Below are 15,623 nucleotides of genomic sequence, written 5' to 3'. Positions count from 1 at the left end.
TACATACAAATATTAAAAACATTTTAAAATCAGTCAATTTAGAATTTTAAACATTTTATAATCAGTCAATTAAGCCATAGCAAAATGGGGAAACATAAAATGCTAATTTTAGCAAAGCTTTTTGTTCTAATCATGTTGTTTTCCATAGGGAGGTCAGATATTGTTGGTGATGGTCCTAGGCCTCAACCATTGGCCTAGTGGAGCAGCTCTATTTTGCAGTCTCCGAAGAACTGTTTAATGTCTCTCAGGGCTCTTATCTCTTTGGCTAGATGACAGGTTTTGAGAATATAAATGACCCATCAGGTTGTCCTAAGAGCAGCTGTTGAAGGCATGGACCACTGACAACATCTTGTGAAGGTTTTTAGGGTGCCTGATCTATGTCTTTGAGAATATAATCTAAAATGAAACAATTCTAGCATTTACTTCCTGGTCTGTTGTCAGTTGTTTTAGAAACTGAGTTTCTCTGCATTCAAAACTACATGACTGTGATTCATAGATGCACACAAACAGTACAAATAAGGGGGGGGGGGCTCTGTCTTTTCATACTTATAACACTGCGATTTCAAAACAGCTTTCCAAGAGTGAACAAAAGTATAGCTCTTGACCAGTGGTCAGCAAGTTTCTCTGCTGAGCTATTCCCTATGATTAATTTACTTACAGAGTAATCTTTGACTATGTTTATATTTATTGGATTTGTACCCCTAGAACCACTTACAATTTTTGTAAAGTGTAATGTGTGATTTAAAAAAATAACCCTTTTGATCAAAAAATATTTAAACCAAAAAATAAATGGACCTGTGAGTAAAGATGTGAGTGGGCAGAGTGAAGAACAGATTGAAAAACAGAAATTTGAAATGCTAAACTCCAACACATATGCACACAAATTTAAACAAAAGAAACAAAATACAAATGTAAAACAGACCCTCACAAACAGAACATTGATGAAGGGAGAAGTAGAATGGAAAGTCAGCTTAACCAGGAGCAAGCATGAGAAGGAGTCTTTGCCTGCCTGCTTCTGTCATTTTATGTCAATTCACACATTATAGTGTGCACAAGTTGGATTTGAAGTCTCCACCCTCTATAACAGTGAGAAGAACAGTAAGTTATGGGTTTTCCTCAGTTCCACACAGATGACACCCAGTTTAGACAGGGATTCCAGTGCACACTCTTCCTATGGGTACTGTTTGCCTCACTGGGAAACCCACATGTATTCCAGAAAACATTTTTTCTAACAGCATCACGTGGACCATTTCAAGTCAGCAAAATAGTATGAGGGAGGGGAACCAATTTACACATGTCAGATTCCTGATCTAAACCTCACACACTGCATGCACAGAAGAACCCATAACTTATATCTGACTACAGGATAGACACCCCAGGCCCAGCCTATATATAACATGCAAATCTTTCTAAAAGAAATCATCATGCATAGAGATATATCCCTAATGCAATAGCTTTACACCATCAAGGACATTTCCACATGTGTTATCTGTCCTGAGTTCAATGCAGTTGGGAATTTTTGTTGGGGGGGGGGGGGAGTGCTGTCTGCCTCCAAACAGCATTGTGGCACATTTGTATACCTCCTTGGGTTTCCTTTGCTTTTCCGTTGTCTTTTTGAAACCAGCTTTGCTGTGAAGTTCAGGGGACACTGCAGTAAATATAAGAGCCCTGCTGAATCAGACCAGTGGCCCATCTTGTCCAGCTTACTGTCTCACACATATCCTCCCTTGGTCATCTCTTCTCTAAACTGAAAAGTCCCAGTCTTTCTTCATGCAGAAGGTGGTCCTCATGCAATAGGAGATCTCCCCAGTGCTCTCTGGAAATGACAGTTGCAGTTAAAGGAATGGCTCAGGAACAAGCCAGTGACACCAAATCCACAAGGAAACTTCATCTGGGAAGCCCCCTCCCCCTGGCCGGACACTGGGAACAAGGCAAGCATCTCCACTATGCTTAAAGCAACCCCCCCAGGGTCCAAAGACAGATTCTGAAGGGCAGAAAGGTGGACATCTCCCAAAGTTCCGGCAAGCTCTGCAGAGCAGCCCCACAACTGCTTGACAGGCACCCTAGCCACATCACACGGGCAAGGGAAGTAGAGGAGTGGTTCTCGATTGCTCCCAGTGCTACAAAATGTAGTTTATACAGTATGTAGTCTTAAAACCCACTTTTCTGCTTGATTCAAATTCTTGAGTTCTGCGTGCTGTGAAAGTGAAAGTGGAATCAAAGGGTACTTGTCAAGGAGAGAAGTCCTCCACCACCTGCATACCAAAGGCCCTTGTCCCCATGCACCAAACCTACTCTGTCTAGTCACTGGAGCCCAAACTTAGCAGGGCATCACCAATAGTCTTGGAGTCTCCTTCACCTGATCTGTTCCCGTAGCTCTCCGCAGAGGCAAAAGAGTTATTAGCATTCCTCAGAGACCAGCAGTTGTGAATACTCTTTGGAGAGGAAGACTTTGACAGCACTGATTCAGAGGGTGGGAGGGAAGCAGTCTCCTCTCACACATCATGAGTCCCTGTTGCTGCTCACACCTCAACTACACCCCTCCATGGCCTCTCTCAGCCCAGTACCAAAAAGCAGCTGTGCTTCCCCCCTACTGTATTCCTGGGGCCATACTTCAGAAGCATTTCAGCATCCTCCCAAGTGATTAGGTTATTATCTGGGCATTGTCAGAGACTTTATTCCGTGCCTGAAGGTGACTGACCAAGTCCTGCTTTGATCCTCTTCCATTCTTCTGGTCGTGCCATTCTATTCTATAGACAATGGACTTATTTGTCACTGACATTTAGTGAGGACAGTACTCAGTCACACACACCATTTAAAACCCTCCCTGTCACTAATTCTTCTGACCAGCAATCCAAGTTCAGTGAAAAATAGAAGGATCATTACTCATTACTCACCTAAAATAATAAAACCCAGAAACTGACAAGATAGAAAAACTAAGCAATTATGGATCTTGTACAAATGAAGGGGGGGAGAACCCTGCTAAAATGGCTATCAGAGAGTAAATGAAGCATGAAGAATCCCTACTTCCTATTTTTTTTTAAATGCCCAGCACAAATCTGATTATTAAGGAGAGGCAAACCACTTGGCACACACACACACACACACACACACACACACACACACACACACACACACACACACAGAGTCAGTGCTGTGATGCTATCTGTTTTTTCGTGATGGTATGCAGAACATATACTCTGAATTTCCCAAGAGAAAGTCAGAGAAAAAACATGCAGAGTTCAGACACGGAATTTGAGTTAAAGCCATACCAACTCCAATTTAGTGATAATCTGATGGAAGCTGTGAGTGCAGAAAAAGTCAATTCCTCTCCATTTTAGGAGAGAGTCTGAGATGTCCTATTCCTCTTCAGCTACTCATGTTATTTTAGTGTCTCAGTCTGACAAATCATTATATAGCTCCACAAAAAGAACTGTGAGGATCTCGGCATACTCAGCAGACAGCTGGTATTAGAAAATGACCTATAATGTGATAGAGAATCCGATATCAGTAATGCAGTAGCTCAGGAACAATAATTCACTTCTCACCTATTGTGCTGGTATTGATTTGCATACAGAGCATTAAATCTTTCCCAGGCAAACTTGAATGCCGCCAAGGTTGAATCAAGATGTGCCATTTTAAGCACTTTTTAGTACTTCGGCTATAGATGTGACTGTGCAAAAACAAAAACGCAACCCTAACTATACTTCTTCTTGATTCCTAAATCAATCAAGGCTCATGCAGCAAGGCTTTAGAAGTAAGCATACTTTGATTTGTACTTGATATTCTTCTTTTATAAGACACTGGGCCATTCAGGTACATACTCCTTTTGGTGGCTTCTGGCATTGGAACTGAGGTAGCACTGTCACTTAGGACTGGTGGAAGCTCAACTTCCCTGGTTGACATGATGACTTGGGACTAGATGCAGGTCCATAGATTCCAGGCTTGGACCTGCAAGGTAGGGTACAACCCAAGAGACAGTAGAGGAACATCTGCCCATTCCACACATTGGTTAATGCAGGGGTAGTCAACCTGTGGTCCTCCAGATGTTCTTGGACTACAATTCCCATGAGCCCCTGCCAGTGTTTGCTGGCAGGGGCTCATGGGAATTGTAGTCCAAGAACATCTGGAGGACCACAGGTTGACTACCCCTGGGTTAATGCACTTTCAATGTACTTTAGAAATAGGTTTTCCTGCTTTGCCTAGGAAAATGCAGCTGCAAAAGCACTTTGAAAGGGCATTATCCTACATGTGTAAATGAGCCCTGAATGAAGAAGAGAAAAACAAGCAGGTTTTATCCCCAACTTTTCACTAACCAAAGGAATCTCAAGGAAGCTTACCATCACATTACCTTCCTTTCCCCACAATGGACACCCTGTGAGGTAGGTGGGGCTGACACGGGGCTGAGATCAGCCCTAAGAGAACTGTGAGGAACCCAAGGTCACAGTTCTGTTGCCTGAATTATTTTTATCACACTTGTTGAATTGTTGAATACATTAATTGGCAATATTGTTTGGTCTTTATGGTTGTCTTTATGATATTTTATAAATGACTTTTTTTGCATTTTGGGGAGCATTATTTATTATGACTTCAGAATCATGATTACAAAGTTTTTTTTTTTTTTTCTGGTCGTCACCCCCAGCTGGGGCCTGAAGATGCTCTGGAATTGCAACTGATCTCCAGACTGGAGATATTAATTTTCTAGGAAAAAATGACTGCTTGTGTGGGTGGACTCTGGCACTGTACGCTGCTGAAGTCCCTCCTCTCCCTTAACCCTGCCCTCCCAAAGCTCCCCTCCCAAATCTCTGGGTATTTCCTAATCCAGAGTTGGCAACCCTCCAAGTAGCAAGTCTACTCTAAATAGTTCAATTTATGATTTAAAAAAATAGTACAGGTTCTAATGATCATATGAACATCCAAGCTTAATTTAGGGTAAGTTATAATTACTCATTTTTCTTTCCACAGTCTTGCAATATTATGTAAGCAAAGCCCATTAAAATACATAAGAAAGTAATAGAATGATATGGAATATTTTTAGCATGGTTTTGTTTCTCTAATACTGTGTATCTGTTTGTTATGTTTAAGGCTTGTGACAGAGATCTGCAGTGTGGTGGAGGCATGTGCTGTGCCGTTAGTCTCTGGATTCGAAGTCTTCGAATGTGTACACCACTGGGCAACTTGGGCGAAGACTGCCATCCTTTGAGTCATAAAGTTAGTATATTCTAGTGCCTTGTGTGATACTGTAACTGACAGAGTAGAAGGGAATACAAATATATTTTGTTGTAAGTCAAACTGCATAAAATATTATCCCTTGCAAAAGTGCAGGAATATATATTCATATTACCCAGTAAGTTGCCTCTTTATGGAAATAGCATCATAGGAACTTATGCAAATAAATACATTACTGTCAGTACTATTCTGCAGACGGTCTTAAGGTAAAACAGACTGGTTTTCTCATATTATAAAATATAATGAGTAGTTTACAGTTAAAACTATATTTATTCTTGTCCCTTTAGATATCCTGTAATAATTCAAGTCATGATTTCTAAAGCTACTATTCTTTTGAATAAACCAGATAATCAAAAGCTTTTCATTGCTTCTCCAAGGGGGAAAAAATCAGAATATTTTTCCTCACTTAAATATTGTCTGCATAAAGTGAAATTTGAAACACCACTCTGCTTAGACACTGGAGGCTGATGACCTTCATATTCACTATGCTCCCTTTGGATCCATGCTTCCCATCAATCACTACTGTCAACCACAATTATTATTGAAAGGTTCTCTTGTAATGCCCGAAGATATAAAATATTAACCAAAGGGTTTTTATTTAGGTCTGAGATTGCAGCAGCTCCCCTCATGTTCCTTTTTAGGTTTTTTTTTTTAATTGTAAATTCCCTAACGAACTTATTTATTCAAATTATAAGCATATTCATTACCTGGTGGAATGAGAATCTAACTCTCCACTAGCCTATATCTTGTCAGTGATGTTAGTTGAAAAATACCCTTGCAAATGTAATTGGTCTCACAGTCCCACCCAACCTCTTCTTTTAACAACAGCCATGCATGGCTGTGCCCCTTCTCAAAATAGGGGTAAGGTAATATATAATCACGAGAATTGCCTTGTATATACCGCCGGAGAGGGCGGTATAGAAATATAAATAAAAATAAATAAATAAGAACACTCCTGAGTGTGTGTGTCTCATCCCTCAACAAGGGGTGGATTGGGGAAAAGACAACCCTGGAAATGGGCCCTATACCACCCCAAAAGAGGGAGGGAGAACTAGCTGGTTTGGTCCCTTGTTGCACCAATAGCAAACCTGGATTGGGCAGGGCTGGTGCCTTGCTATGCTACGCCTGTGAATGAGGGACATGTGGCCCCTTGCTGTATCATATATGTGAGCAAGGCCAAGCCAGACTTTCACTACAACATGCTTGAGAGTAAGACCAAGCCAAACTGATGCCTCATGGCCCATGTAAATGAGACTGTGTCTATCACTTACGGCATGAGCAAGGCTGGACCAGGTGCCTCTTTCCTCATGACCTAGAATCATAGAGTTCGAAGGGACATCCTGGGTCATCTAGTCCAACCTCCTGCACTATGCAGGACACTCACAACCTATGGAGCAAGGGCTGCTGACTTGCAACAGATTTGCGTTAGGATTGCCACGGTAGGGGTGCCCCAAAGCCACTAAACCTCCAGAACTTTCCCTGATGACCTTTAATAGGTAATCCACCCCTATATCCAGATTTTTTTCACAGATTTAAACCAACACACAGGCCTGAAACTGCCTTTTTAGAAATCATGGACAAAAGAAAATTGTAAAGCATTCCAAAATGGGGATAGTTTTAGAATCATAGAGTAGAATCCTTGAGTTGGAATGGGCCAGAGCAGCCATATAGTCCAACCCCTGCTCAATGCAGGATCAACCTGGGGGTCGGGACCCTTTTTGGGGCCGAATGACTCTTTCACAGGGGTCGTGGCAGGGCGAGCATCTAGGCCTGGGGGGTGCAATCCACACAACAGCCTTGTGGGGTAGATCGAGATAGTGCATTTGTCTGTCTGGAGCAGTGGAAAAGAGCAAGATTGGCATGGTGGGACAAGAGGCAGAACTGAACTGAGTAATCCCGGGGAAAAAATAATTTATATACAATCATGAACAATGGATCTTCACACCATTGGTCAGTTTCGGTTTAATTTCTGTGAAAGAACACTTGCATAATTTGATGTTTGGGGGTCACCACAACATGAGGAACTGTATTAAAGGGTTGCAGCATAAGGAAGGTTGAGAACCACTGGCTTAAAGCATCCATGAAAGGTATCTGTCCAACTGCTGCTTATAGACTGCCAGTGAGGGGGAGCTCACCCCCTCAGGAAGCAATTCCACTGCTGAACTACTTTGAATGTGATATCTAGGCGTGGGTACCAATCTACACATAGTTTAAAGCCATTACTGTGAGTCCTATCCTCTGCTGTCAACAGGAACTGTTCCCTGCCCTCCTTTAAGGCAGTGGTCCCCAACCGTTTTATCACCGGGGACTGGTCAATGCTTGACAATTTTACTGAGGCCCGGGGGGGGGTAGTCTTTTGCTGAGGGACATCACCGCCGCCGGAGCCCTTGCTCCACTTGCTTTCCCACCAGTGCCCCTGACTTCCCGTCGCCTGCTAGGGGGCGCTACCAGCAGCAGCTGTGCAGTGCCATGCCAATGGGGAGCCGCAGCCATGGTGGATGCTGGAGAACACCGAAGGTGAGCCAGCAGCAGAGTGGTAGGGCAGCCCCCGAGGCAGCGAACAAGGAGGAGCCACAGCCCGGTACTGACTGATCCACGGACCGCTACCAGTCCCAGTCCCCGGACTGGGGGTTGACCACTGCTCTAAAGGATGGCCTTTCAAATATTTAAAGGAAGCCATCATGTTTCCTCTCAAGCTCATCTTCTCCAGGTGGAATCATTGTCTTAATAATTTAAGACTTACTAGTTATGGTGCTACTCTAAACCAGTTCTAAACTTTATGCTAGCCTCCAGTTTAACAGTTTTCTTCTACAACTGCACTTGATGCATTAATTAACTATACTGATTCCCCTAAGGAGTCCCAACATTGAAATCTTGTTAAGGACCCAACTCAGGGCCATTCTGCACCCAATAAATATGGTGAAATGCTTACCTTATGAAGATGCCATAATTTTGGCATTTTGCACAACATCACCAACCTCCCATGTCCATCCAGCAAACCTCAAGCAACATCCGCCATTTTAAAATGGTAGTTGGGGAATCCCATAAAATGGACCCCCAATCGATGTAGCACGAGCTACAGGAGAGCAACCAGCAAGCCACTAGCTAAAGAAATGTATGGAGGCGAAGGAGAGCTATCTCCACCACCAATGTCCCACCCTCACACCCACCTCCCTTCTCCCGGGGACGGGTTTGTGTTTTTTTTTAGAGCAAACTGCCTGGATCAACAAATAGATGTTCAATTGTCCAGGCAAAGCCAAAAAGTATTTTTCCTCAAAGTTGTCACACAAAGTATGCCTCTCTAGTCCCCACCCCCCAAAAAAATCAGGAAAGAGATTAATTTTTTTAAGTTTCCGGACTCATGATTCCATAAGGGGTGGCATTATAAAAAGCACTATGCATCTATGACTGGATGCACCGGCATTTGAATGGAGAAGTTTTTCTTCGTGGGCCCTTTAAAACATTCGCTTCCTTCCATTTCAAGCAGCGTTTGCGGAATGTAAAATGCGCAAGAAGTCAGCAGACGAAAGCAAGAGACCCAGAAGATGAGTAATGGCTGGAGGCAAGATAATTTTTAGCGCTATGTCATTTTGCTGGCATAATGCTATTTTTTTCAATGTGCAGAAATGCCCTCAGTTTCAACTTCCAAATTATCAGAACTTTTTTCACCTTTTACTTAGTGTTCTTAAAAGTGGTGACCATGCTATCTCTAATATAAAATAAGGCTTCAGCAAAATCAGAATGATAATTGTTTCACAGTAAGGCCTTTGCATACAGTACACTAGTGATTCTGAAAGACTACTCCTGCTCATAGCAACTTTGCATGAGAACAACTGACTCTTCTTTGTGGCCTCATGTTTTGTGCACAAAAGAGAATGGACTTCCTATATGCTTTTACATTTGTGAAGGTCCAGTACTTCCCTCTAAGTACTTCTGTGCCCATTCTATGGGATTAAGAGTGGGACCAATAACTTCACACCTTTCTGACCAGATATGCAAGTAGCAGCAAGAAGAGTTATCACAATCATTTTGTAAGCTCTTGGAATTGCTTCAAATGACAAGCATTTACTGTTCTCTAAAATAATTCCTTGAAATTAAATGGCCTTAAAGTAAAAATGGCTGTTCCATTCAGAATGTCATTTTCTTTTAAGTATTATCCATAGATAGTTAAAATACTACTCCAAGTGTTAAGCATTTAAGCTTGAGCATTTATCTGCAGGTCAGGTACAAAGCAGACATCTTCAATTTTTATTTTCCCACACTGCTATGCCACTGAATTTAAACTTGATCTGCAAGGACAAACTTAAATTGAAAGGCAATTTTGTCTTCATACTAGATTAGCCTTGGGCGCCCTTTGTTAAATCACACATGGCAAGCTTGTAAAGTGGACCCCCAGCTGATATAAGCTGATCGGAGATCACTAAAGGCATATTGCTTAAATCAGAACACAGTTTAAATTTTAGCCTCTCAGATAACACTGAGTTGTTATTCATTTAGCCCAGCTACCACCTCTAGAGATATTTTTTTCCATTCTAGTAAACTGAATAAAATATTATTTGGGCTCCTTCTGTAAAGAGAAAAAGATTCACAACAGGATGCCTTTGCAACAACCATACAAAAAAGAGATACATTGGCCTTTCAGAACAAAATCAGATACAGATAAAGTTGCTATTGTCCACAGTGAAAATTGTGTTTTTGTAATCAGTCAATTCTGGATACATGATTAAGGATGACCAGCTCTTTGAAATGTGACTTGTGTAAGCATGCTACCAGGCACAATTATGGAAGGCTCTCTTGTTTATAGAGGACAGGTTTGCATTGGATGTCTAATTGGAGATCTATATATACCTTCAAAACATACTTCTTAATACAAATTATATAAACAATAATTGAGAAAATTCTAGCAAATATGGCACAGAAGTGGAGTCTCTAAAGCAGTGGTCCCCAACCACAGGGCTGGGCCACGGCTCCCTCTCCCCGCCCCCCTCCGCAGTGAGAAACTTCCCAGGCCGCAAGCAAATTGGCCACCAAAGCGGCCAATTAGCTTGCGGCCTGGCAAGCTTCTTTTTGTGGGAGGGGGGAGAGGGAAGCGCGGCTGCCAGCACAAACACGCATGCGCGGCAGGTCCATGTATGCGGGTGTGCACCATGCGCGGCCTCAGATGTGCATGCGCAGCAATTTCACGCATGCGCGAAAGTACCACGCATACGTGTTTGTGGCCGTGCATGGCGCAAACATGCATGCGCGGACCTGCCACACATGCATGTTTGCACATGGGCTGCCCTGCACCTTATTCAATTTCCATTTTGATCTGGGGTGCTTTAAATATTCCCTCTGCAACGTCCATGACTGAGTCCACAGGGACATTACCTTTTCTCCACAATATCCGGGAGTGGATATAACTTGCTACATCTGAGAAAAGTGGTCTAAAAACCCCAGTATTGCAAGTGTAGATGTCAGCGTTTTGCCAGATTAACTACCTTTCCCTTCTCCACGCCTCCAATACTGACATAGTGTGGTAGGTCTGTCGCTGATTGGTCAGGGCATCAATTCAAAGACTGCAGGAAAACTCCAAAAGCCCACTATTCTATGTGTGTGTGGGGGTGGAGCATCAGTGTCAGGAGAGAACAGGGGTGGGATGGGCAAGAAAATCCAAAAGACAAATCTCTGCTTATAGAATAGTGGGCTTTTGGAGCGCAGTTACTTAAAGACGATCCCAAAAATGAGGACAAAAATTAAACTTGCGAGGAAACGGCAACCAGGAACCCCAGTGTTCCTGCAGTCTTTGAATTGATGTGAGTTCAGATTCAGCCCTAGAATCACAGCAGAGAGAAGAGACTTATTGTGGTATTCTATAGTGACACTAAACTTATACACTAGATTTGACTTGTAACACTATTGCTATAAAGTCTGGCTATCACTGACAAGACTGATGAAGCCCTGCATCTGCCCAGAATTCTTCTACTTCCCTCATTAGGCACCTAATTATAAATTATGAAGCAATAAATAAAATGAACGTCAGAACACAACAAAAGCTGATTCTGACTAGAAGTTAGCTAAAAAGTATGACAAAATGCTGTATATAATACAGTTCTAATATCATACAAGAGCATAAGAAGGACTTTTGAACACAACAAGTTTACTTCTGTTTTATGGGGCCACAGTATTCCAAATATGCACAGAGAGTTATGGATTCAGAATCTTAATTGCCAAAGGACGTGACAATATAGAGTGTATCACCTTTTTTAAAGGGATCCTGTCTGAGCAGCAATTCAGGTTAGATTGTAGATAAGTTTTTCCAACACTTCGAATAATGAAGAAGACAACCCCAAGTCCTCAGCTTGTCCTGTTATATCTCTTCATTTTTATAAGAATGCACTGAAAATAATTACTTTGTAGTATGATTAAAGATGATCATTTTGGAATGCCCCGTGTCAGTGGTTTTCAGCCTTCCTAATGCTTTGACCCTTTAATACAGTTCCTCATGTTGTGGTGACCTCCAACCATAAAATTGTGCAAGTGTTCTTTCACAGAAATTACACTGAAACGGACCAATGGCAGGAAGATCCATTGTTCAATATCATAGATATTGGCAGGTGCCTTCAGGAGGAGCAGCAACAGTGGCGTCTCCCCCCCCCCCTGCCAAGCTGCTCACCCTGCTGTGACCCCTGTGAAAGGGTTATTCTACCCCCAAAGGGGTCCCAACCTCCAGGTTGACAACCACTGCCCTAAGTGAAACAAAGAGGCATATATAAAAGTCATACATCTACCAACTCGAAAAGGCTTTGGATTAGGCCCTACTAAAGTGACACTTTGATAATCACTTATGGTAGATTTTGGTATTATGATTAACTAGAAATAAAGCCCGCTGTATCTTGAATACAGCGGGCACTAGATCCGCGGGGCCCCCCGCCCTCCGGGCAGCAGCTGGGGCCTTCTCCAGCGGCTAGGAGAAGGCTGAGCAGCCCCCCCCCACCGGCGAGCGTCTCCAGCCTTCTCCGCACCAGCGGCCAGGAGAAGGCGTAGCGGGCCCCCCCAGGGCAATGGCTGGTGCTGCTCCCGGCCGCAGGAGTGGCCTCTCCTGCGGCCAGGAGAAGCAGGAGGAGGAGTCCCCAGCCAGAGGACTCACCGCGTCAGCTGCCAGTGCGGTCTGAGCAGTGAGTCTCTGGCCGGGGGAAGCAGCCAATGGGATTGCGCGGTTCGCGCGGCTCCCCGTTGGCTGCTCAGGCCTGGATGGACACTTGGAGGGCCCAATCAGGGCCCTCCGAGTTTTTATCCCGGCCCTCCGAGTTTTTATCCCGGACAGGGCCCACCCTAACTCCTCCCAGACAGCCCTTACCGTTTTATTAAAGATTGCTGAGGAAGGATAATATTCACAGTATGCAATGCAATTAACAAAGAGTGTCAGTGCAAAAAAATTAAGTAACATACCTGTATTATGATTATAAAAATGCTTTATTAAGTAGCTCCATGAGACATTAATACATCAGGATGGTTAGTTTAGTGTAATAGTGAGCAATGATGCTATTACTTCACTTTCTTCCAGTTTTCATTTCTTTAACTTTGGATATTTATTTGCAGGTTCCATTTTGGGGAAAGAGAATGCATCACACCTGTCCATGTCTACCTGAACTGGCCTGTGTATGTATTTCCCCTAGCAAATACAAATGTTTACCAGATTTCAAAAATGAAGATGTATTTTTAAAGCAAAATTCATTGTGAACAATTCTGTGCTATTTTATGTATTAAGATCCTTAATTGCTATTGTGATTTATTCATTTGCAAGAGAACATTTTTTGTGTAAATTCTCAACTAACAGATCTTAACATTACTAAGATCCTGGCCTGTATCCAGCCACATTAAGAAAACTCAAGGGCACAAGTTTTTAAAAAGGGGCAGACATTTTTCACTAATTCCCCCAACCACTGTAGACCTCCACTATGTGAGGTGACGATTCATGAAGGCAGGATATAAAACTTTCAAAATAAATAAAATAATATGCTGTATATTTGGATACCGGCACCCATACTAAATAACTGCCAAGATATTTCAGATGACAGATTATTGAGCAGCTCTTTATATTTTCAAGACTACAAGGTAAAATGTACTAAAGTAGACTTGCACAATGTATTTATTTTGTTTATAAGGTTTAAATCTCTCAGCACGGTTGCCACCACCAAGGCAGCTAATGTGACTGGTCAATCCAAACACAGCCCACTAGAAGCCCAGTACATCTCTTGTTTTGGATGCCTACCTGCAAGTACAAGAGCAGACTGTCAAGTAACTGACAAGCCACCCAATATATTACTAGGAGGATGCATTTGGTTTGTGGGGTCACAAGCTGTACTGGCCTTACTCTATTAAAAGCTGGTGGACTTAAGGATGCTCAGATTGGTCACCCAGAATTCCCAAGTCACTTTACATAATTTTAACCAAGACTTGTATTGTTTAAGCTTTATTCAGTACTAGGGGTAAAGCCCGTTGTATCCAGGAATACAACAGGCACTAGAGCTTGGTGGTGGGAAAAGGAAGGGGAGGGTTGTCCTGAATGCAAGGGCATGGGGATAAAGGGGTGTTTTATGGGGTGGTGTATCGTGGTGGTGTGGTGGCAAATCTAGGGGAACTAATCTCTTTAGTCTGGAACTGTAATTCTATGGGATCCCCAGGTCCCAACCTGGAGACTGGCATCCCCAATTACAGTACCAGAGAGTTCTCCCTACAAAGCATCCATTTTCTCTAGGGAGACTGATCTCTCTAGAAGGGACCTGTAATCCTAGGAGGCCCTCCCCTCTCCCAGGCGTTCCCCTCTGGCCCTCCCCTCAGTTTGCAGCTTAGGCCAGGGCCATTGGGCTTTTCTCAGTCTGCAGGCATGCCTCAGAGTTGGCGGGAGGTGGCGTGGAGGCACATGCTGGCTGCCTCCATGTCAGGCGGGCGGGAGGGATGGCCAAGCAGACGGTGTGCCCCAGGGTCTGTAAGAAGCGGAAGGTGGCGGTTGGGGTGGTGGTGGGGCAGGTGCTCCCCCTCAGAGAAGACACAGGCTGGCTTCCCTAAGCTCTGTAGGCAGGAGCCATTGCCTTAGGAGGGCAAGGCTGAAGAGCCCCCATGTATCCCTGGCAGCTCACTCACCTCAGGAGAGGCATCTGAGGGGCCAGAGATGGTGAAGAAGCAGCAGAATTGTGGGGAGACCATTAGGGGCGGGAGTTCTAATCTGATTGGGCAGCCAGTGGGTAGATGGCCAATCAGAGGCATACATGTGCCAATGATAGACCTGATTGGCCCATAACACTTAACACCAATTTCTCCCAGGATGCCTTACCGCTTTTATTTATAAGCTCATATGAAGGGATATCTTTGTACATCAAAACCAGGCAAAAATAACTGTGCAGAATTGTTTCATTTTCACTTTGTAGTTGCCCAAATAACTAAAAGTTGGGTCTTACTACTGTGTTTGGCTGTGTGTATAGTCTTCCTCCTGCTCAAGAAATCTTTCTCTGAAATTCCAGAGGAATGCTCCTTTAGACCAGAGGGAGGCTGCACACTTTATTGAGAGGAGTGGTAGGATACAGCTTAGTGTCCCATGGCACCTTAAAAACTTTCACGATTACAGTGCTAGCAGTGCAAGTACAGCCAAAGCAAAATTCTGTGAAGTTCAAATGGTACAGCTCTGCTTAAAATGGGACTACTTTTGTGGCATACTCTTTCAAGAACTTCACTAATTTTGTCCAATGTAGACTAATATGGCTAACCTCCCAGAATCTGACCTTTGCTTTTGTAATTATATTACCTTTAGATTAGACCAGTGGTCCCCAACCTTTTTATCACCGGGGACCGTTCAACGCTTGACAATTTTACTGAGGCCCAGGAGGGGGTAGTCTTTTGCCAAGGGATGTCGCCACCACCTGAGCCCCTGCTCCACTTGCTTTCCCACCGGCACCCCTGACTTCCCACCGCCCACTGGGGGGTGCTGCCAGCAGCAGCTGCGCAGTGCCACGCCGAAGGGGAGCCCTATTCATGGCAGCTGCTGGAAAGCACCAAAGGTGAGCCAGCGGCAGAGTGGCAGGGCAGCCCCCAAGACAGCAGCCGGGGAGGAGGACGAGGAGGAGCTGCAGCCTGGTGCCGACTGATCTACGGACCGATACCGGTCTCCAGACCGGGGGTTGGGGACCACTAGATTAGACAACAGATTTTTCCAAAGGTTTTGAACAGTGCTTTTACATTTTTTTAAACAATGACCATTTGCACAATACCACTTTAAAAGATACTTTAAAGAATCTAATAAGTGTTCTGGGGAATGAGAAGAGAAAGAATTGTTTGTGTTTTATCTGGCATAAAGAAATAGCTCATCTGAACTATATGTTCAAAGTGTACTTTACATTTTTTTAAAAACCCAGTCT

At 43.5% G+C, this 15,623-nt stretch overlaps 1 protein-coding gene across 5 annotated transcripts in view; it reads left to right on the top strand.

The window, feature by feature from the left end:
• The window catches only part of PROK2 (prokineticin 2), a 24,742-nt gene extending 9,119 nt beyond the window's left edge, over window positions 1-15,623 (top strand). For 3 of the 5 annotated variants that reach the window (XR_013228964.1, XR_013228962.1, XR_013228963.1), the window contains exon 4: window positions 5,086-5,214. Coding sequence is in view for 2 of the 5 variants with exons in the window: in XM_077325184.1 (XP_077181299.1) it covers window positions 5,086-5,211; window positions 12,811-12,870; window positions 15,020-15,169 (336 nt within the window). In the remaining 3 variants the exon portion in view is untranslated. Of the gene's footprint in view, window positions 1-5,085; window positions 5,215-12,810; window positions 14,003-15,019 lie in introns of those variants that run through there. The other 2 variants (XM_077325184.1, XM_077325185.1) reach the window with 2 other exon arrangements.

This window comes from Paroedura picta, chromosome 3 (genome assembly GCF_049243985.1).
Source record: "Paroedura picta isolate Pp20150507F chromosome 3, Ppicta_v3.0, whole genome shotgun sequence".
NCBI lineage: Eukaryota > Metazoa > Chordata > Lepidosauria > Squamata > Gekkonidae > Paroedura > Paroedura picta.
This window is presented reverse-complemented; position numbering and strand designations above follow the sequence as displayed.